This window comes from Dendropsophus ebraccatus, chromosome 3, assembly GCF_027789765.1.
Source record: "Dendropsophus ebraccatus isolate aDenEbr1 chromosome 3, aDenEbr1.pat, whole genome shotgun sequence".
Classification (NCBI taxonomy): Eukaryota; Metazoa; Chordata; class Amphibia; order Anura; family Hylidae; genus Dendropsophus; species Dendropsophus ebraccatus.
Window position 1 is genome coordinate 86,020,081 of NC_091456.1, and position 24,338 is coordinate 86,044,418.

The window sequence follows — 24,338 nt, forward strand, 5'->3', positions numbered from 1 at the left end:
ATCCGTTTTTTGCATAAAATCGATGAAAAAAAAACAGATTGCAAAAACGCAGTGTGAACCCAGCCTTAAGGTCCTATTACACGGGACGATTATCATGTAGAAAATCGTTATATCATTCGAATTTAAACGATAATCGTTCTGTGTAACTGCAGGCAACGATCGAAAAATCGTTTGTATGTCGTTGATTGTTGATTTAGATCTGAACCTAAAATTATCATTAATTGTTCGCTAATCGTTTGCTGTAATTACACGTTTGTTCGCTCAAGTTCCGCTTTTTTTCACTAATCGTTCAGTGTAATAGCACATTGCCCATTGTTTTCCTGATATCAGAAGGAATAAACTATCGCAATAAAGATCGCAATAACGATTGTAATAACGATCATATCTAATGACCATCGTTCTGTGTAATATGGTGAACGATTTAAGGTTAACAATAAACACTCTCGTTTGCGATCGTTTATCGTTAGTTGTTAATTGTTAAAAATTGTTCCGTGTGATAGGACCCTTAGACAGTTAGGGTAGCTTGACATACACCATATCACAGCGGATTTTCTGCAGCAGCAGATCCACAGTTGATTTGATCTAAATAGCTGAACACAGCACCAAATCTGCACCATCAAATCTGCTGCGAATCTGCTGCAGATCCGGTGTGTGAAGGCACTGATTTTTAGACCAGATTAATTGCATTGTATTTTATTTATTTTATCTATTTATTTTTTACACCATGGCTATGTTCATACAACTTTTTTTCCCTTGATTTTTGAAAAGAAAAATGCCGTTCATCATTTTGAGTTTAAATTACGTCCGTCATTTCACTGTTTGGCGGCCCATCAGTGCAATGACGGCTGTTGGCACAATCTTCTACTTTAGGTGGACTAAATGGCCTTTGGGTGTGATTTTAATTAAAAAGTTCACTGCACTTAATAGTAAAAACAGTGAAAGGACGGTTGAATAAGAAAAACTGTGTGTGAACAACTAAAAAATAATGTCCGCTGTTTGCAAAAGATGTCCAAAATTTTTTGTCACAATCATTATTTTGACATCTGTGCAGACAATGTCTGTCATTTCATACACTGTGTGCATTGGACGTCCGTCATTCCATTGACTTCAATGCATTGCCCTGAAGTCAATTACATCCTGGCAATAGCCTTAAGCTACCCATACTTGTCGTTATTATATGTACACCATAAGGCCTCATTCATATGAATGTGCCGCGATCCACTCTGCGATGACCGGAGGAGGATCGTGGCATGGATCTCTAGTAGTGCATCCCCCCCTCCAGGGTCGTATTTACCACTAGGCACCCGTGGTCCGGTGCCTAGGGCAGCACCTTGGGCCTAGGGCAGCACCTATGATCTGCTTAGTCCTTTTTCTCCATTTTAAATACATTATTAATTTATTTTGTACTTGTATTATTAGTATGTAGAGCTTGGGAGACAGGTAAAAGGTAGCACTAGCATTATTTTCAACTTTTAAAAGAACTTTTACCACAGATAGTGAAACCCAGGCACCCTCTTGGTCAGTCTGATGAGGCCCAAGCATTGTCTAGGTCTGTTCGGTGAGGCTTCAATAGAAAAAGTTTGAGAAGCGCTGGTCCACGGCACTTCTGGTGAACATGTAAGCTGGCCGGCACTGGGGAGTAGGTGAGTAGTAAGATGCGATGACAGGAGCAGACATTATTCGCTCCTGTCATCTCGGGAGGATCTGTGCCACAATCTGCACTAGGACATGTTGCGGCACAAATCGTGTGAATGGCTGCATTCACTTGAATGGTCCCTAAAATTGTCCGTGGTCGCGGGTCCGTGACCACTGACAATTTTACAGGATGTGTGAATGCAGCCTTAGGGCCCTATGGGTTATAAATTTTATTTTATGATTATAGATTAAATATATTAATAATTTAGGTACTCATTGAGCAGTAGCGGATTATAATAGGTCCTTTTCAGGTGGTAGCCCGGGGCCCTAAGCTCCTGGGGGGCCCATGACCACGCAAAAAGACTTGTACTTTCAGTGGTGTATTATCTCCTGGCTACAGTTCTGCCATGATTTGCAGATTTGCAAAGAATCGCTGCTTCTTTTACAGCAATTTTGCACAATTCAGGGCATCATGATATTATCTATCCTGTACTATGAACACCATGCTAGTGCTGCCAAAGTAACAGTGGGGTGGGGGGGCCGAAGTATGGTCAACAGCCTGGAGCCTATGGTAAAGTGAATTGGCCCCTGGCCTTGAGGACTGGTTCCTTTATCTGATTGTTTCTCTCTTTTGTGCTTTGACTGGTGCTCACCAGTACACCTCAGCTACCTTATCAGAGATTGGTGAGCTGTACCCCGGTTTCATTTGTAAAATTATACATCTCTCCATTCAAAAACTTATTTCCCCCACTGTATGTGAATTGTTTTTGACCACTTCTGTGAAAAGAAAAGGCTTTTTGGTCACTGAGACAGAAAATAATGTAATTTGATAGATGAAAACAGAACTTACTTGCAATAAAATCACTGCACGTACAGTATGATAGATTGTTTCTGTTACATGAGCTAAATATTGTTTTATCACTGAATGTAGACTCAAGCCTGTTATCTAATTGCTCAGTTATAGTTGGAAAAGTAAATACAGTGGTACTTCGGTTCTCAAACTGCTCGGTTCTCAAACTGCTTGGAACTCAAACTGTATTTTCAAGGAAAGTTTGCTTTGGTTCTCAAACTCTGCTCGGTTCTCAAACACTTTTCAGGCCCCCAGTCTTGAAGTACTTGGTATCTGAACATTTTTGCGAACCTGGATGGTGGGTTGTAGGTGGTAAGTTTAGCACTTTTGAGGCTTCATATACAGTACAGTACTTTATAGGACTACTAAAGTGCATATACAGTACAGTAGTAGTACAGTGAGTGCACCACCATCTTCCATCTGTTACAGTGCTGGGGTGGGGGGCTCTATACAGTAAAGGATGAGTGAGGAGTTAATGACTACTGTACTATAATTGCTGGTTTTGTTAAACATTTCTTGTATATAATGCACTGTAAAATATAGTACCATTCTGAACTGTACTGTAGGGATAAAACTGGGCACTTTTCAATGTAACAAGTGAGTAGTGTAGGTAACTATTGGTGGGTGCTGGAACCAATTAAATTCATTTACATTAATTCCTTATGGGAATACACTGCTCGGTTCTCAAACTGCTTGGTTCTCAAACTGCCTTCCGAAACCAATTAAGTTCGAGAACTGAGGTACCACTGTATATGTTTATTATAGTTTATTGCACAATAACCATGTTAGAGAGCAAAATGTATTATGTCTTTGTTTCTTTTAAAGCAGAAGTCCAGCAAAAATTACCAATACAAATCACCAAAATATACTTATTATGGGAAATGCTTATAAAATGCTTTTTCCTCTACACTTACTACTTTATCAAGGCTTCACTTCCTGGATAAAATGGTGATGTCACGACCCGACTCCCAGAGCTGTGTGGGCTGTGGCTGCTGGAGAGGATGATGGCAGAGGGATGCTCAGTGTCCCTCCAGTGCCCTGTGTCCCTCAGTGTCCCCCTGTCATCATCCTCTTCAGCAGCCACAGCCCACACAGCTCTGGGAGTCAGATCGTGACATCACCATGTTATCCAGGAAGTGAATCCTTGATGCAGTAGTAAGGGCAGGGAAAAAAGCACTTTATGTGCATTTCCCGTAATAAGTGTATATTGGTGATTTGTATAACTTTTGGGGGGCAATACAATACTTTAATAAAAATTTAGCCAGACTTCTCCTTTAAGAGTTAGAAAAAGTATTGTAGCTGAGCTACTGAAGACACCTTGTAGGAATAGCATAGGTATCACACAAAAATATCACAGTACATTCTGGCAAATGACTGTTCTGCTGCACTTCTATATATCTATATTTATGTACACATGAGTTGTCATACCAGAAAGTGTAACATCAATTGTTATCTTCTGATGCTTAGGAAATTCTCCAGGCATGACTTTAGAAATAACATTTCTTAACACAACATTTTCCTTGTTGGTAGATCCACTTTTTTGTGTATCATTGGCTTAAAAAGCGAAAAAAATATATACATATATGTTATGCAATCTTTCATTATACAGACCTCAAAGTTACAATATTATATATAGTTAGGGGGATATTTATTAAGTTCAGTGTTTTTACGGTGGGCTTAAAAATGTCCCCGCGTCGCTGATGGTACGCAGATTTATGTAGAGGCGCACTGCCTTTACATAAATTTTGTGTGCATCGGTGTGTACGGAGGGAAACCTACGCCCGCTCAGAGTTTCCCTATTGTTTTTTCTATGGAGAAATTATGAATTTAGCGGACGCAACCCAGCCTGTAGAAGCACGAAAAATGTGCAAAACAGCTGTCGCTGATTATTCATGGAGCCAGTGTCCTCACCTCCTGCTTTAGCCAGTACCGTATCATGACTGCTTGCTACGAATAAAGTCTTTACTATTTTTGGATCCTGGTGACTTATATAATATAATATAAAACACATTATGAGGCTGTGTACACAACATCAAAATGACACTGTTATTTGCTGTTAAATGACGGCTGTCCAATAAAAACATGTGAACATAGCCTCAGAGTCAAAAGTTATCAGTTTTCTATATACTGTGCACCAAAGTCTCTAATAAAAAAACAGCATACCCTCAAAGAAATGAGTCACTGCACACTTTGTTTGAGCCAGCACTTTTTTGCACTGTGCAAATAAACTGATTCAAACCTGCACAACATTTACTATGGAAACAGTGACCTAGTACAGAAAGTGTCAGGAATTTACCTTTGCGCTCCTCTGTTAGGGGTGTGCAGTGCAGAAGGCACTGAACCTGGTGTGAACAGGGCTCTGTTTTATCAGTTCAGCCACACCCGCCTTTCCTCTCAGCCTCTGGCAAGGATAGGGTTACTGTGTTCTCTGTGTGTCATTTCAAAGGGGCATTCTAATCTTACACACCAAGGTAATATCAATTAAAAAAAATGCTGAGCAGCAAGGGCTGGGGGACCATCTGAACAGCAGTGACAGGGCATTGTGGCAGATGAGTATAAGTTCCTTTTAATTTTTATGCCAGCCTGGGATAAAAAATTTCTGGCACTGGATATTCTCTTTAAGCCCTTTTCAATCTATAATGAAAAGTAAAAGAAATGCTAAAATATTTACTACCTTGACATAATACATTCTCTCCATGCTTGCGTTCACTGTAGCCTGATGAGCTTTTTGTTCTGAGATCAATAAAACTAGAAAGCAGATCACTGTCTTCTTTTGCTTGAGTATGCCAACACAGAGGTCCATCAACAATTATTTCTGTGTTGCAGGATTGCTGATGACTACTGCTAGCTTGACTCACACAGTTAACAGGTAATGTTACTGGTGTTAGATACTGATTTTCATCCTGGAATAAAGGTAGACATACTTTTGGTTGATCTGTTTTATCTTCATGTGTAACTACTTTTATATATTCTGTAGTCGTGTCTGCATTGTTAAAGGTATCCATACAAATCACAGTGTTCTGTGAGGAGGGGAGGTTTATCATGGATGGAGAAAAATAATATGTTGGAGAATTCTTCTCTTCTAAAATTCCTGAAACAAATAGAAACAAAAAGAATCGAACAGAACAACAAGTTACTACTTAGCTAATTGTTAAAGGGAATGCATAGACTATTTTACTGATCTTTTTTCTAATCTAATTTTTGTATTTTTAAAAAATTAATTTTATTTTTAGTACATTAATGTCGGGGCAGCCATTTTTCCTGAGCTGTTTTTAACAACATGTTGTGATTATGCTTTACATCTCCACAGATAAACATCTCCAGACCCTATTCCTTTTATGGGGCAGATTTGTAAGCATGCGCCATGGCCTGTCTGAAGGTCATTCTGCAAAGGACTCAAGGCTGAGCTGCTATTGTCTTTTCAATATACTTGTGACACCTTTCGCTGTTATTTTGTACAGATGACTTTTCAGCAGTCGTCTCCTAATCATTGCAGACAGAATAGGAGGTCTCAGTTTAGTTTAAGACTATGTACACAGATAGTATTTCCATCAGTCTTTTTTCAACTAAAACCAGGAATGGGTTGAAAACACAGAAGCTGTGCACATCTTTCCCTTTGAACTGTCAGTTTCACTCCTGATTTTGGTTAAAAAAAGACAGACCAAAAGACCGACAGAAATATTATGTGTGAACATAGCCTTAGACTTAGTGGTGGGAATAAAAACTGTTGGTCCAGGACAGTAAAATAGAACATTAGAAAAAAAAACAACTGAAATGTCTTGATTTAACCAATTGGTGATTTTTCGATGACCTATTGCCTTTATATAAGTATATAACTAGTTATACTATATTTATACTATATATGTATATGAAGGAAATGCACATTTGGTTATTTAAACAGAAATCGAATTAAGTAGATTTAATGAAGAACAGCATAAAGAATACTATGGTTATAGAGTGCTAAACAATACTAGTTTTCTTGTACAGTCTGAACCAACGAGTCATCTCGTGGGTCCAGGAACTGGCACAACTGACCCTTAGACTAACATTACAACCCTTTTTTGGGATTCCTGTTTTTATTGTTGTTCTGTAATTTTAATATTTATAAAAAAAAAAAAAAAGAAAAGAAAAAGTAAAGCTGTATATTATAATTCTGATGTAAACTGGTTGAATGCAGGGCTAACAAACCTTTGGCCTGTGTTTGGTAAATAGAGGCCCATGGATGCACTTTTTGCAGTCATCAGGAAAACTTACTGAAAATGGGTTACTGAAATTAAGTATTAAGTACGTCTATCTATCTATCTATCTATCTATCTATCTATCTATTGTAGGGATCTTCCCGGGGGATGGTGTGTTTGGACACAGTTCACAGCAGACTTGGACTTGTAAAATAACAGCTTGGCGTTTATTTGCAGCATAAACAGTCCATAACAGAAATATAGCAACACTGCGCTTTAAGAACAAAACAAAAAGGTCTTGCCCGTCTGGGCGCTAACTAACACAGCAGGTTACCTCTCTGACACTTCAGTCGGCAGTATTGCGGGGTGTGAACAGGCCCCAGCAGCGATAGAACTCCTTGCTCCCAGGAAACACAGCATGCAGGCTGTTTACTCCTGTCTGAGAGCCCCCACCTGCATCTCTGTGGAGCTCTTACCTTCTCAGGCTGATTGCTCACCTGATGGCAAAACCCAAACTGGATCGGGGGGAGGGAATGGCAAGTCCCACTACCAAAACCTACCTGCCATTCCATGTAAATCCAGGCCCGGTAAAAATAAATAATAACTCAGCAGCATAACACTGCTGAGCAACAGATCCCTCCTGGACTTACCATCTCACACTATGCATCAGCCTAGGTGAGATGTACACCCCCTCGAACACATCTCCTGTGACATGTCTACATATCCCCCCCCTCTTTTTCAGACCGGAGGGCTGAGCGTTTTGTCCCCACAGACAGTGTACCCTTGATAGGGCGTCAGCATTCGCCTGTAATTTCCCTGGCCGGTGTTCCACAGTGAAATTGAAGTTTTGTAGGGACAGAAACCACCTAGTCACCCTTGCATTCTTCTCCTTGTTTATTTTCATCCATGTTAGGGGGGCATGGTCTGTCACTAACTTGAATCTCCTGCCTAGTAAGTAGTACCTCAGGGATTCTAGGGCCCACTTCACTGCCAGACATTCTCGCTCAACTATGGCATAGTTTTTCTCGGCCGGGGATAGCTTCCTACTCAAGTACATCACCGGGTGCTCCTCGCCATTCACAACCTGTGAGAGGACGGCACCTAACCCTGTATTAGAGGCGTCTGTCTGTACTAGAAACTCTCGCCTAAAGTCAGGGGTAACTAGCACAGGCTGTTGGCACAGGGCAGACTTAAGGCTTTGAAAAGCCTTCTCAGCCTCTGGAGTCCATGTCACCATTGCGGACTTTGCACCCTTTGTCAGGTCAGTTAGTGGGGCTGCAACTGAAGCAAAATTTGGCACAAACCTTCGGTAATAGCCCGTAATACCCAGGAAAGCTCTGACCTGTTTCTTTGTGAGGGGTTGAGGCCAATTCTGTATTGCCTCAATTTTATTTAGTTGTGGTTTCACTAACCCCCTTCCAATAATGTAGCCCAAGTATTTGGCCTCCTCTAAGGCTAGTGCGCACTTCTCTGCATTGATGGTTAACCCCGCATCACTTATGGCATCTAACACCGCCTGGACCTTACAGAGGTGACTTTCCCAATCAGGGCTAAAAATGACCACATCATCAAGGTAGGCAGCAGAGTAATCCCGATGTGGTCGCAGGATCAAGTCCATCAACCTCTGAAAAGTGGCAGGGGCTCCATGTAACCCGAATGGCATCACTACGTATTGGAAGAGCCCATCAGGGGTGGAGAATGCAGTCTTCTCTCTAGCCTCAGGAGTGAGTGGGATCTGCCAGTAGCCCTTAGTGAGATCGAGGGTAGTTATGTACCTGGCATTACCCATCCTTTCTATCAACTCATCTACCCTGGGCATGGGGTAGGCATCGAACTTGGAGATCTCATTTAACTTTCTAAAGTCATTACAGAACCTCCAAGTTCCATTGGGCTTTGGGATTAACACAATCGGGCTGGACCACTCGCTCTGGGACACCTCAATGACTCCTAGGTGAAGCATACGTTTTACCTCGGATGATACCGCCTCCCTCCGTGCTTCTGGTATCCTATAGGGCTTAAGGTTTACTCTGCTTCTAGGCTCAGTTTCCACATGATGACTAATGAGATGCGTACGCCCTGGTAGGTCAGAAAACTTGTCTTTATTTCTCTGCAGGAACTCCTTGGCTTCCTGCTTCTGGGACACTGATAGGGTGTCACCAATCCTGACCGGAGGGATTGGTGGTGACAGATGACCAACAGGCTTTGTCGCCACCAAGGATTCCCTGTCTTTCCAGGGCTTGATCAAGTTTATGTGATAAACTTGGAAAGGCTTCCTTCTACCTGGTTGGTGTACCTTGTAGTTGACCTCACTGATCTTCTCTACAATTTCATAGGGACCCTGCCACTTTGCTAAGAATTTGCTTTCTACCGTGGGAACAAGTATGAGTACCCGGTCACCTGGGCTAAATGTCCTGATTCTTGCAGAACGATTGTAAATTCTGCTTTGGCCCTCTTGCGCCCTCTGGAGGTGTTCCCTTACTAGGGGCATTACAGTGGCTATACGGTCCTGCATTTGTGCTACATGCTCTATAACACTCTTGTATGGGGTGGACTCACTTTCCCATGTCTCTTTCGCTATATCCAATAAACCCCTAGGGTGACGACCATAGACTAATTCGAAGGGAGAGAACCCTGTGGACGCTTGGGGTACTTCCCTAATAGAAAACATCAGGTAAGGTAGTAAGTGATCCCAATCACGACCATCCTTTTCCACCACTTTTTTTAACATATGTTTCAGGGTTTTATTAAACCTCTCCACTAACCCGTCTGTCTGTGGGTGATATACAGAGGTACGTAGGTGTGAGATTTTAAACAGTTTGCATAGCTCTTTCATCACCTTTGACACAAATGGGGTACCTTGGTCGGTCAAGATTTCCTTGGGGATCCCCACCCTGGAAAACATATAAAACAATTCCCGTGCAATTGTTTTAGAGGCAGTGTTTCTTAGGGGTACAGCCTCAGGATAGCGGGTCGCGTAGTCTAACACAACTAGAATGTACTGGTGTCCCCTAGCCGACTTACAATGGGACCCACCAAGTCCATTGCGATCCGGTCAAAAGGTACCTCTATGATGGGGAGTGGGACCAAAGGACTGCGAAAATGCGACACTGGAGCGCTAAGCTGACATGTGGGGCACGACTCACAGTATTTTTTTATGTCAGCATAAATCGCAGGCCAATAAAACCTCTGGAGGACTCTCTCCTGCGTTTTATCTGTCCCCAAGTGGCCCCCAAGGACATGATTATGGGCCATGTCGAGTACCTGACGCCGGTACGGCTTAGGCACCAGAAGCTGTTCCACCACCTCATCATTAACCTTAGTGACTCTATAGAAGAGATCATTAGTCATAGAAAAATGTGGAAATTTTTTCTCAGCTTCTGGTTCCTGAGGTACCCCATTCATAACAGTGACCTGCTCTCTCGCATTTTTGAGAGTGGGGTCCTGTAATTGTGCAGTACCAAAATTATCCCTAGACACCTCTAAGTCTGGAACATTCTGCGCAGTGGGAGGAGCCTCTTCCTCACCAGCCAGGACCTGCAAAGGAAAAGCATCATTTTCATCTTGTACATTTTTATCATTTACCGTGGGTAATGCAATAGACTTAGGGGTCTCCTCACTCCTTTCAGGGGATTGTTGTTTTCCCCATAGAGCCCAGAACAAAGGAAAATCACGCCCCAATATCACATTATGCATAAGATTTTTAACCACACCCACTTCATATTGTACCGTGCCTAGTTCAGTCCCGACATTAGCCAGTACTATAGGGTAAACCTTTGTATCACCATGTATGCACACCACACTCATATGTCTTGCTGGCACAAAGTCCCCAGTCACCAGGCTGGCATGCACCAAGGTGACAAGGCTTCCTGAGTCCAGCAACGCCTTAACAGGGAAGTCATTGACAGTAATGTTGCAGACTTGCGGTTCAGTCTCTAGTCCAGTGACCGCAACAAAAGACGGTTCCGCAAATAGCGACTGACGCCGGCTAGCGTCACACTCCATGGGCTCAGTGGTAAGAGGGCAATGGGCAGACATATGTCCCGTCTCATGGCATCTCCAGCACTGGATAGGGCCTGGTCTCCTTGGCAGGGAGTCCTTTTTAGGGCCACTTAGCCACCGGGGACCCCCACCAGTCTTTTGCCCCTGAGACACCTCCGGAGCGCTCTTCCCTCTGGAGCGCTCTTCCCTCTATCAGCACCCCTCCACACTCCCCCAATAGATGGAAGTCTCTTACCAGCTGAAGGCACAGGTCTGGCACTCCGAGGAGGTGACGGTGCTGCAGGAACATCACGGAGGCAGTCCTCAGTCGCCTGGAACCTCTCCACAAGGTTGACAAGTTTGTCGGCACTCTTAGGGTCGCCTTGTCCCACCAAGCATTGCAGATCAGCAGGAAGTGCACGGAGGTAGCGATCCATCACGACCCTCTCTAGGATCTGGGCAGGAGTAGAAGTGTCTGGCTCCAACCATTTTCTTGCCAGATGAATCAGGTCGTACATCTGGGACCTCGCTGACTTGTCCAGACTGTAGCTCCAGTTGCGGACCCTCCGGGCACGGACAGCAGCAGTAACTCCTAGTCGGGCGAGTATCTCTGCTCTTAGCCGAGCATAGTCCTTGACCTCTTGCTCACTGAGGTCATAGTAGGCCTTTTGAGGTTCGCCTGTTAAATAGGGAGCAATGACCTCTGCCCACTCAGTGGAGGGTAACTTTTCTTGCTCAGCCACATGCTCAAAGACGGTTAAGTAGGCCTCAACATCGTCATCAGCAGTCATCTTTTGCAGCGCACGCTGCACAGCTCTTCTTACAGACAAAGTCTCTGGCGCGGCTGCTGCCACCAGCTGGGGATTAGCACCTGCAGACGCCTCTTGCTTTGCTATCAGGTGCTCAATAAGTCTCTGTTGTTGAGCCATTGCTTGCTGATGTGCAGCCATTGTCTGTTCATGGCGCAGATTAGCGGCTGCCTGATCCTGTTTAGCGGCTGCCTGAGCCTGTTGTTGTGCGGCCAATGCCTGTTGTTGTGCGGCCAATGCTTGCTCATGGCGTAGGTTAGCGTCTGTCAGAGCCTGTTGTTGCTGCCGATTAGCCTGCTCATGGCGTAGGTTAGCGTCTGTCAGAGCCTGTTGTTGCTGCATATTCACTTGCATTAACTGCTTCATCATCTCCTCCATGTTGCTTGACTGTTTTTGGAGTGAAGCCGCAGCCTTCACCCAGGACATAAGCAGCTGTAGCCAAGTTGATGCACACCGTTGCCCCTAGCAACCGTTTTGCCCGCTCCGCAGCACCAATTGTAGGGATCTTCCCAGGGGATGGTGTGTTTGGACACAGTTCACAGCAGACTTGGACTTGTAAAATAACAGCTTGGCGTTTATTTGCAGCATAAACAGTCCATAACAGAAATATAGCAACACTGCGCTTTAAGAACAAAACAAAAAGGTCTTGCCCGTCTGGGCGCTAACTAACACAGCAGGTTACCTCTCTGACACTTCAGTCGGCAGTATTGCGGGGTGTGAACAGGCCCCAGCAGCGATAGAACTCCTTGCTCCCAGGAAACACAGCATGCAGGCTGTTTACTCCTGTCTGAGAGCCCCCACCTGCATCTCTGTGGAGCTCTTACCTTCTCAGGCTGATTGCTCACCTGATGGCAAAACCCAAACTGGATCGGGGGGAGGGAATGGCAAGTCCCACTACCAAAACCTACCTGCCATTCCATGTAAATCCAGGCCCGGTAAAAATAAATAATAACTCAGCAGCATAACACTGCTGAGCAACAGATCCCTCCTGGACTTACCATCTCACACTATGCATCAGCCTAGGTGAGATGTACACCCCCTCGAACACATCTCCTGTGACATGTCTACACTATCTATTTATTTATTTTATGTATATTATGTTTGTTCTACTGGACAATATAAACTTACCATTCAGCTCCTTGAATGACTCATTCTCATTTGCATTTAAGTTTTCAGTATTGGGAATATCTATTTTCAACTTTTCTATAATGTCAGGGTCTTTCATGTTCAATCCCAGTTTGCCCCAATCTTCTTTCAGATTGAGAATAATAGATGCTTCTGGATTAATGGATAGTCTTACTTTCAGTTCCTCAATAGTAGGGTGCTCTGATTTCTCATTAAGAGGTGGAACTGCAAAATGGAGCACTTATTTATTTGGTTTCCACTAAATTATTCTTGACATACAAGTAAAGCACTGCTAGAAATAAGTGTTAGCTGGTTAATACACATAGAGAAATTTGTTGGTACCATTAAAGACATAAAAATCAACAATAGTCAGTGAAATTACCTGAAACTTACAAAAATAGTAAAATAAAATTCATTTACTGCAAATCAACTAATGAAAACCAGACATTGCTTTAGAAAAACAAATGAAACTGGCTTAGATACAAATAATGGCATCCCTAGAAAAGATTGAAAACATGTAATTGCTCCCACAGGCAAGGTCTTCACACCTTGAAAAGTAGGGTGAAAAGTAGTCACTGGGCTGTTTGGTATCATGGTGTGTACCACACTAAACATGGACCAATGAAAGCTGAGTAGAGAGGTATCCCAGGAGATTAGAAAAAAAAATTATAGATATTTCTGTTACTACAGTTGCACAAGTTTAAGGTCCATGGGACTATAGCCAACTTTCCTTATTGTGGCTGCAGGAGAAAAAAATATGACAAACTGATAATAGAAATGGTAACAAAAAAGCCCAGAACAACTCCCAAAGAAAATAGAGCTGAACTCCAAGGTCCAGGTACATAAATGTCAAATCGCACCATCCGTCACTGTCTCTGCCAAAGTAAACTTTATGGAAAATGTCTGAGTAGGACTGGAATTTGCCAAAACGCTTACTGACAAGTATCAAAGCCTCTTGGAGAATGTCCTTTGGGACAGATAAGACAAAACTGTAGTTTTTTGGCAAGTCATATTGGCTTTACGTTCTCAGGCACAAAAATGAAACATACAAAAAAAAAACATAACATTGTACCTGCTGTGACAGGGGGGGAGATTTATCAAACATGTTTTAAAGTGAAACTGGCTCAATTACCCCTAGCAACCAAGCAGATTCCCCTTTTTATTTTCCAAAGAGTCTGTGAGGCATGAAAAGTGAAATCTGATTGGTTGCTAGGGGCAACTGAGACACCATGTGTGATAAATCTCCCCCAGGGTCTTGAATCTGTGCAGGGTACAAGGAAATCTCATTCTGGAGAGAAATGTGTGAGAAATCTTGGTCTCGGTTGCAGGTCATATCCTCCAACAGGATAATAAAGAAGGCACCTTTCAAACCTGAGACAGCTGGAGCAGTCTGCTCAGAGGAAATACCTAAGGGTCCATTTACACAGAAAGATTATCTGACAGAATATCTACCAGGTCATAAAGGAAAGCCTGAGATTTCTCCTGTTTTCAGATCCATTCCTGGCTTTGGCTTCAAATCTTTGGCAGATAATCTGTCAGATAATCTTTCTGCGTAAATGGACCGTAATGCTACGTTTACACGGAACGATTGTCGGGCGAATTTTCGCGATAACGATCGAATTCGAACGATAATCGTATGTGTAAACGCGGCGAACGATCGATAAATCTGTCAGGACAGGCGAGAACAGACAGGACAGAGACAGTGGGCCCTGAATCTGAACCCACCACTGACCCTGCCTAATTGCCTCGGTCGACCCTAAACGGTCGCGGACAACCACGAAGGCGTTCCCTACGCTGCGTAAGTGAAACACAGAACAGCACGGACAGACAAAACACAATAAAGAATCGTAGAACAAGCCGGGTCAAACCACACAGGCAACGCAGTACAAAGTCGGTAACACAAGGGATAGTCGGAGGTCAGGCGGAGGTCAGAACACGAGTAGTCAGGCAGAAGGAATTAGGACGGGATACGCAGGAAAAGGACAGGGGAAGCTGGGATCAGATTAACTAATAGCCAGCGACTTGCAACTGGCACTTACAACACTTTATACTGGATCAGGAGCCCGGACCAAAGACTGATTGGTCCGGCCTCCTGAATCCAGCCACATAGCAGCTGGTGCACTGCAGGCTGAGTGGCAGAGAGATCCGCCACTCAGCCTGAGTACAACAGCACTCAGCTGCTCGGCCGGGTGACGCTTACTAACGCGAGACCCGCGGCTCCCTTGGTTACTAGGGACGCCGTTGGGTCTCAGTGACGTCACCCGGCCCTGCCCAGGAGGGCGGCGCTGCGCTCCAGCCGGGCCAGATGACGCTGGAGCGCGGTCAGGTAAGTTGCTGACATTACCCCCCCCCCCCCCTTCAGGAGGGGCCTCCGGACCTCTACCTAAGGGACCAGGCTTAGATGGATTGTGCAAATGAAATTGTCTAACCAGACGTGGCGCATGCATATCCCTACTTGCTACCCAAGTGCGCTCTTCTGGACCAAATCCTCTCCAATGAACTAAATATTGCAAGGAATTCTGAAGTCAACGAGAATCCAGAATTCTCTCCACTTCATACTCTAGTTCACCCTGAATAACCAACAGAGCGGGAGGAGCAGATGGTAACACGGGATTAACATATTTTTTCAACAGAGATTTATGGAAAACATCGTGAATTCTTAGACTCTTAGGCAAAAGCAATTTAAATGATACCGGATTTATGATCTCTACTATAGCATAAGGACCAATGTATTTAGGAGAAAGTTTACCAGATGGTGTCTTTAATCTCAAGTTTCTAGTAGAGAGCCATACCTTGTCACCTACCCTGTACTCAGGGCCAGATATGCGTGTTAGAAACCGGACAGCAGGACAAGACAAGACAGTGAGCCCTAAGCTCAGCCCCGCCCACTGTCCTCTACCTACTTGCCACAATCCGCCCTAAGATGGCGGCGAGCAACTTGGCGGCGGTCCCTGCACTGGCTAGGTGGGACACAAAGACAAGACAAACAGACAGACAGACAGACAAACACAATGAAGAATAGACAACAGTCCGGGTCACAACAATCGGGCAGCAAAAGTACAAAATCACAATCCAATAAACGTAGTCAAAGTCCAGGCAATATGGTCAAGGGCAGGCAGCAAGCAAGGGAAGTCAAGGAATAAGGCAAAGATCAGGAATAGCAAATACACAGAAGATACAAGCAGGCAGAGACTGTCAAGCAGGCAGAGACTGTCAAGTCAATAACCAGCAATGATATCCCAGACTGAGGAAGTTATATAGGAGGCCAGGGTTCTGATCCAGAACATCATTGGACCATCCCCCTGATCTCCAAGCACAGACACCTGAGAACAAAACAGATTCACTGGCAGGAAGACCTGTCAGTCACAGCAGAACCAAAACACAGATTAACCCAGATATGGCCAGACAGAACTCAGCAGGTGAAGTCGGGTGTGTCTCTCAAGGTGAGCAAATAACCAGTGTTCACACACTACAAAACAAAACACAGAAACAGAATGCAAGAAAATCAGCGCCTTCTCGGCCGCACAGCATGAGCCAAGGGGCGCATAATGCTCCGCAAAGATACAGTCCTGACAATGCGTCTTTTATTTGATTGTTTTTTACAATTTTCTTGGGCTTTAACCAGGTTCTGAAGAGCCTGGGCCCAAACTGTGTACAGTTTTCTGTAGATTCTTTTGGCGGATGGATTAATGGACTCGGACGCATGTACAGAAGAACATCGAGGATTAAACCCAAAATTACAAAAGAACGGTGACATTTTGAGAGACTGACTTTCCCGAATATTTAGGGCAAACTCAGCCAATGGTAAGTATTCTCTCCATTTCTCCTGTGAACCTGCAACAAAACATCTTAAGAACTGCTCCAGTGACTGATTAACCCTCTCCGTCTGTCCATTGGACTGCGGATGAAAAGCTGAAAAAAATGACAAGGATATACCCAGGCGACCACAAAACTGTCTCCAGAATTTAGATACGAACTGTACTCCCCTGTCAGAAACAATATTCTCTGGTACCCCATGCAAACGTAAGATATGACTGATAAAAAGAGAGGCTAAGGTACGAGCATTGGGAAGCTTGCTGAGAGGAATTAAATGGCACATCTTAGAGAATCTGTCTACAACCACCCAAATCACAGTTTACCCTTAGAGGGTGGTAAATCAGTTATGAAATCCATGGAGATGTGGGTCCAAGGTCTAGCAGGTAGAGGCAGGGGTTGAAGAAGTCCCTCGGGTAACCTGCGAGGAACCTTGGACCTGGCGCAAATCTCACAAGCCTCTACAAACAGCTTAGTATCTCTAGCCCAAGATGGCCACCAATAATGGCGAGACAGTAAATATTTGGTACCAGCAATACCTGGATGACCTGCCAGTACTGAACAATGTGTTTCTTCCAGCACTTTCAACCGAAGATTTGGGGGAACAAATAGTTTGTTCTCCGGGGTGTTGCTAGGCGCCATAGACTGAGACTGAACCACCTGAGCAGCCAGATCGGGCTGCAGTATAGCCACCACCACCCCAGGAGATGAAATAGTTTCAGATTCCTTTACGGGGACTTCGTTAATGTTGAAACTACGAGACAAAGCATGTGCCCTTACATTTTTGGAACCCGGCCTGAAGGTGATTTCAAAATTAAACCGTGTAAAAAATAATGCCCATCTGGCTTGCCGTGGAGTAAGACGCTTGGCTTTATCTAAATAAACAAGGTTTTTATGGTCGGTTAAAACCTTAATTTTGTGTTTAGCCCCCTCTAAAAAATGTCTCCATTTGTCAAATGCCCACTTAATGGCAAGGAGTTCTCTATTGCCTATATCATAATTGCATTTGGCTTTGGAGAATTTTCTAGAGAAGTAGGCTATGGGTCTGAGATTAGTGAGTGTTTCCGGACCTTGTGAAATGACAGCCCCTACTCCCACTTCTGAGGCATGCACCTCGACAATTAAAGGCTGTTCAAAGTCAGGTTGAATCAACACCGGGGCTACAGAAAAACATGTTTTAAGTTTGTCGAGGGCCAGAATGGCATCAGGAGTCCAGTTATCCATATCAGCTCCCTTTCTGGTAAGATCAGTTAAGGGCTTAGCAATCACTGAGAACCCCTTAATAAATTTTCTATAGTAATTAGCGAATCCCAAAAATCTCTGAAGAGCCTTAAGATTCCTTGGGCGCTCCCACTTTTCAATGGCTTTTTTTAAGGGGATCCATACCAAAAGAACTAGGGGTGATCTTATATCCCAGAAAAGAGACCTCCTGAACACCAAACTGGCATTTCGACAACTTGGCAAATAACTGATTTTGTCTTAGGAGTTCCATAACCCTGCGGACATGATCAACATGTGAAGACCAATCTGGAGAGAAAATCAAGATATTGTCCAAGTATACCACTGAAAAACGACCCAGGTACTCGCGAAACACATCGTTAACAAAGCGTTGGAAAACTGCAGGCGCATTACACAACCCGAAGGGCATGACTAGGTATTCAAAGTGTCCTTCGGGGGTATTGAATGCAGTTTTCCACTCATCACGCTCCTTTATTCGAATCAAATTATAGGCCCCTCGGAGGTCAATCTTGGAAAACCACCGGGCCCCTACAATCTGATCAAACAAATCAGGAATCAAAGGGAGCGGGTGTTGATTTTTAATGGTGATTTTATTTAGCTCCCGATAATCAATACAAGGGCGTAATCCACCATCCTTTTTACCTACAAAGAAAAATCCCGCCCCAAGGGGAGAACAGGAGGGACGGATGTGACCCTTATGTAAGCTTTCTTTAACATAATCCCGCATAGCCTCCCTCTCTGGTCTAGACAAATTAAAGATTCGTCCTTTCGGGTATTTAGAATCAGGAACTAAATCAATAGCACAATCGTATGAACGATGAGGGGGTAACTCGTCCACCGATTTTTCGTCAAAAACATCAAGAAAATCAGATAGAAACTCGGGGAGCTCCCCTTCTAACGAAGAACATTCTGTTAAATTCAAGGAAATACAATGAGCAGCACACCCTGGCCCCCACTGAACAAGTTCTCTGTTTGCCCAATCAAATACAGGATTATGCTGGGTCAACCAGGGCAAACCTAAAATAACATCAGAAGACAAATTGTCCATAACCAAAAAAGACACTCCAAATGGATCGACCTCACTTTTACTTCAAGAGGGGAAGTGATATATTTTACTCTACCTTGAGCCAATGGGGTAAAGTCCGCCCCCGTAATACTCAGCGGGCATTTAAGCTGAAGCGGACATACCCCCAGACTGGACCAAAACCCGGAATTAATAAAATTAGCCGATGCCCCTGAATCAACATGGGCAAACCCCGAAATACATCTCTCACCCAAACATAGTGAGATGGGGACCATTAACTTATTCTTATCGAGTGGTACCTGTGCGCCTGAGTGACCCCCTCGATAGTCACTCAGGCGCTGGAGTTTTCCGGCGATGTTCCAGGCCTGGAGGTACATTCCCAAACATGGTGTCCAGCTTTGCCACAGTACAGACAAAGATTATGTTGCATACGATGGGCTCGTCTAGTTCTCGCATCGGTGGCACCGATCTGCATGGGTTCCTCCGGTGGTGGTAACAGGGAAAGAGGAGGTTTAGAAGGAGACAGAAGAGAGGTAGGGGTTTTACAGAGTTCAGAGGTTCCTTTCTCCCTTCGTCTGTCCCGCATACGACGATCCACCCTAATGGCTAACGTCATGGTCTCTTCTAACGTTTCAGGGGGAGGATAAGCTACCAACAAGTCCTTTAACTGATCAGAGAGACCCACCCGAAACTGATAGCGCAGAGCAGAGTCGTTCCAACCAGATGGGATACACCACTGGCGAAACTCTGCGCAATAGTCCTCAACTGGCCTTTTTCCTTGTTTTAAGGACGTCAATTGTCGCTCGGCTATTGCAGTCCTGTCAGGGTCGTCATACAATAGTCCCAAGGCTGAAAAGAAATAATCAACGGAGGTTAATTCTATGGCATTGGGAGGGAGAGAGAACGCCCACTCCTGTGGTGGACCCTGCAACAGGGACATGATAATTCCCACTCTTTGGGACTCATCACCTGAGGAGCGGGGACGTAGTCGAAAGAACAATCGGCACCCTTCTCTGAAGGTTCGAAAATTCTTTCTATCCCCCTTGAATTTTTCTGGGAGTTGTACAGGTGGTTCAGGGGGAGAGGGGGTGGTCATGGTTACTTGTCGGGGAGCAGCCTCCTGCTCCTGAACCCGTTCAGCGAGACTCTGTACCAATGTGTTCAGTTTCTGCATTTGTTCCACTAATGCTTTCATAGGATCCATAATAAAAAATCTTTGGCACACGTCACTTAACTGTTTTTAGGGCTGGCTATTCTGTCAGGACAGGCAAGAACAGACAGGACAGAGACAGTGGGCCCTGAATCTGAACCCACCACTGACCCTGCCTAATTGCCTCGGTCGACCCTAAACGGTCACGGACAACCACGAAGGCATTCCCTACGCTGCGTAAGTGAAACACAGAACAGCACGGACAGACAAAACACAATAAAGAATCGTAGAACAAGCCGGGTCAAACCACACAGGCAACGCAGTACAAAGTCGGTAACACAAGGGATAGTCGGAGGTCAGGCGGAGGTCAGAACACGAGTAGTCAGGCAGAAGGAATTAGGACGGGATACGCAGGAAAAGGACAGGGGGAGCTGGGATCAGATTAACTAATAGCCAGCGACTTGCAACTGGCACTTACAACACTTTATACTGGATCAGGAGCCCGGACCAAAGACTAATTGGTCCGGCCTCCTGAATCCAGCCACATAGCAGCTGGTGCACTGCAGGCTGAGTGGCAGAGAGATCCGCCACTCAGCCTGAGTACAACAGCACTTAGCTGCTCGGCCGGGTGACGCTTACTAACGCGAGACCTGCGGCTCCCTTGGTTACGGCCGGGCTGCGAGCGGGGGGGCGGGCTGCGGGTGGGGCGGGCTGCGGGCGCGCGATCGCAAAATGATCGCAAAACGATTTTTCTGTACGATATATCGTACCGTCTAATTGTTACTTCGAAATCGTTAATCGTACGATCGGGCCAATTATCGCTCCGTGTAAACTTAGCATAAGTACATGTGCAGAAGTCTCTTTCACAGTTAAGGCCCTATTACACAGAGCCATTATTGTTTAAAAATTTGCTATAACGATCGAAAATGAGCATTTATCTGTCCGTGTAATAACATGGACAGATATAGCGAATCTTTAAATAATAATCGCTATGTGTAATAGGGAAATCATTTGTTTCCTGGTGATTGCCTCAAAAGATGAACAAAATATTAGTTTCAAGTTTTCATTATTTTTATCCAGGACAGTTTCATTATTTTTTTTTCATTAGTTGATTTTCATTAAATTGAAAATTAATATTATTTTTGTCAGAATTAAGTTATTTTAGTGACCATTGTGATTTTTATTTCTTGAATGAAAGGATAGCAACAATCCTTTCCACATGTGCATCTGTAAATAGCAGCATCTAGTGGGGCCTGCTACACAATAAAGTTATATACTGTAGGGAGTTGTTTTTTTTTGTTATTACAATAAAGCATAATATAATAATATAATATAATTATTTTCATAACAGATATAACCTTATTTATTAGCTAACATTAGAGTGAACGTATATAAGTAAGACAGCAAGAACGTTATTGAATACAGTAGACTGGGGCTTGGGGTGACATCTACCCAGAGGCAAATGCTGGATTTGAAAATATGATATACCATCCATATCAAACAAAACACTTTCAAACATTTGATAATGGAGTGTTATATGTGGGTCATGTAATAAGTCCCGTGAACTCCAGCATTTAGGGGAATAACTTGGAATAGTGTGAGAAAGCTGTACTGCGGTAATTTTAATGGTGTAAATGCAGGAAGTCATTTACTGTGTGAGAGTTGGAATCTGGACTGTGCACTGAATACTAAAGCATACCAATGCTAAAAGGTCTATGTCAAGAACTAATATTTTTATCAGGACAAGCTACTAGCATCATAATTGCTTGCCTCAGATCCCTTAGTTTGCATTATTTATGCCTCTATCTTTCTAGCAGTTAAATACAGTATTTCTGTACCAGTGACTGTGCTATGGCATTTCCTAAGGTAACTCTCAAGTGGTTCATGACTCCATATTCTCCAAATACTCCATGTTAATACTCTGCACTGCTCCATGTCTATGTAAAAGTTGAACTTTCAGCCTTTCTAAAAGTTTAAAGAAGTTGTTCAGGGAACAGAAGAAGGCTCAAACTCTCTGCACCCTGGAGCTCATTTCCTGCCTTTGCACATCTTCAAAGTACCTTCCAAGATAGGAGCTGGCAGGTGAATATCATATGTGAGTAAAACTACACCCTCATGAGGAGCAATAGCTGCACAATGTCACTAAAACATCAGTGACATCATTAAGCCAATGAGTCATCGGCAGGTGGGGAAAGTGCTCTGGTGGTGCTAATTTGCATATAACATTTTGTGTTAGTATGCACTGTGTTAATACTAGAATCCCTTTAAGAAGAACAAAAAAAATTGGGGGGGGGGGGGGGGGGGAGTTTCCAAGCAGCAGATGGCTCATCACCTAAACATGTGAAAAATGGTTACTTGGTCAAATGAGACTAAAGCCCCTTTATATGGGCCGGTAATTGTCTAGGAGCGTTGCTAGAAATCGTCGATAATCGGCCTGTGTAAAATTGTCAGGGATCAGCTGAGCAGTCGGAAAGCGCTTATGTCAGTAAATACAGGGCAGTTCACTAGTAAATCGGTGTAGTCCACCAGAGATTTGAGAAAGAGGCTAACATTCCAGCCAGACAATGACACTGGAAGGGTTTAAGGGGAAACATTTAAATATCTTGGCGTAGTTAATGCCCAGACCTCAATCCAAAGGTGGCTCCATCCCATAGTAATTTTACCTTTAAGTAGCAGTAGTTTTACAGCACAATGGCTCCCTTGACTTTCTAAAATGTCTTTGACTGCATCTGTAATGTGAAATCTTAAACACAAAACATTAGCAGCAGAAAGCTTACTTTGATTAATGTTTGCAATTATGGTACAGTTATTACAGCTCCTGTAAAATTAAGCATATTAATAATGTAGAAAGCATATTTCCATCTGAAATGGAAGAAAATCTGCTGTATTTAATATATCAGAATATACACCAGTGGCCAAAGTTTTTTCTTTACTTTTACTAGAATGCTTCTGTCTTGTTGAGATGGTGCAGCCATATTGGCTGTCACTTTTTGCTTGACTTCTTAGTAACCTAATTAATGACTTCCTGACAACATAACAGTTTGTCATCAGTTTGTAAGGATCTAATTAGAATCTGACAACCAATATGGCTGATTATGCCATAACAAAACTGAAAATATAAAGTATCTTGAAGTAGAACATACATATTACACACTACTTTAACATTTGATGTATTGGTAAACGACCATTTACTAATAGAAATCATTTACTTCAATTCTTTCCTTACAGGACTCTTAAAGGGATCTTGTCACCATGTACAGTACACTTATCTCTTGAAAGGGGTTTTCCCATCTTGCAAAGTTATCCCCTTTCCACAGGACATAACTAGCTGACCACCACAATCTCAACACTGTGGACCCAAGTCTCCTATTAAAACAGCAGGTGCTATATACACTCTACCTCTCCATTCTTCATGTACAGACAATATGGCAGTACAGCATTTCAATGGCTTCCATGTATTTGTATGTATAATTTCTTTATATTCAATTTACCATAAGGGTAAATTCACACCGGCGTCTCGCATAAGAAATCCGCAGCTAATCCGCACCTAATCCGCAATACACGTATTAATAATAATAATAATAATAATATGTGTATTGCGGATTAGCTGCGGATTAGCTGCGGATTTCTTGTGCGAGACGCCCGTGTGAATTTACCCTAAAACACTTTATATTTAACTCACCTAGTAGAAAAAGGTGACAATTCTTCTGCTATGAGATGAATATAGTTCTTGTTTATTCTATCTTTAGGCTTCAAATGTGGTGGTGTTATAGGAACCTCTATCTCGTAATCGTAGTGTGACCTAAAAGAGACTTAGGAGAAAGAAAAAAATGTAAATACTTCATGACCAGAGTCTGGAAATATATTATGAGGAGATTTATCAAACCTACTGTAGAGAAACCGTGGAGCAGTTGCCCAGAGTAACCAATCAGATTCCAGCTTTTATTTTCCAAAGGCCTTAAAAAAAAAAAAGCTTGGTTGCTATGGGCAACTGCTCCACTGATCCTACGAACAGGTTGGATAAATCTCCCCTATATCCTCTTAAATTTGGCACAGCACCAACTTTCACACACTATGGGAGATATTTACTAACAAATCTAAAAACCTGATTTTGTCAAAGATGTTTTGGCATAATTTCCAATCTAATGTGTTTAGTCAAATGTATGTAAATTGTCTAATAGCATAGTAAATGTGTCTTAAAAATAATGGTCTTTTAATTAGTCTAATAAATTCACCTGGTTCGGAGCAGACGTAGCGATGCGACAATATATGCGACTTTTTAAAAAATTGCGGAGGTAATAAATTTAGCTAAAAAAGAATTCTGGCGCACTATCGATCTAATTAACAACAAAAAATCTCATTCAAAAAGTCGCATCTAATTTGGATAGTCTTGTCTAAAAAAGCTTCATAAATTCATATTAGATTTACTTTGAGCGCCAAATAGATATATTAGACTAAAAACAGGCGCAATTAGTTTGATAAATGTCCCCCTTAGGCCTTATTCTCTAGTTCTGTAATCCCAGGTGGTTACAGAGAG

General features: G+C 43.2%; 1 protein-coding gene across 6 annotated transcripts in view; it reads right to left on the reverse strand.

Moving 5' to 3' along the window:
* The window catches only part of SHOC1 (shortage in chiasmata 1), a 134,549-nt gene that overhangs the window by 71,644 nt on the left and 38,567 nt on the right, over positions 1-24,338 (reverse strand). For 5 of the 6 annotated variants that reach the window (XR_011362317.1, XM_069964337.1, XM_069964339.1 and 2 more), the window contains 5 exons: positions 23,484-23,613; positions 22,465-22,544; positions 12,579-12,800; positions 5,160-5,576; positions 3,914-4,039 (listed from right to left, as the gene is read on the reverse strand). Coding sequence is in view for 5 of the 6 variants with exons in the window: in XM_069964337.1 (XP_069820438.1) it covers positions 3,914-4,039; positions 5,160-5,576; positions 12,579-12,800; positions 22,465-22,544; positions 23,484-23,613 (975 nt within the window). In the remaining variant the exon portion in view is untranslated. The remainder of the gene's footprint in view (positions 1-3,913; positions 4,040-5,159; positions 5,577-12,578; positions 12,801-22,464; positions 22,545-23,483; positions 23,614-24,338) is intronic. The other variant, XM_069964340.1, reaches the window with a different exon arrangement.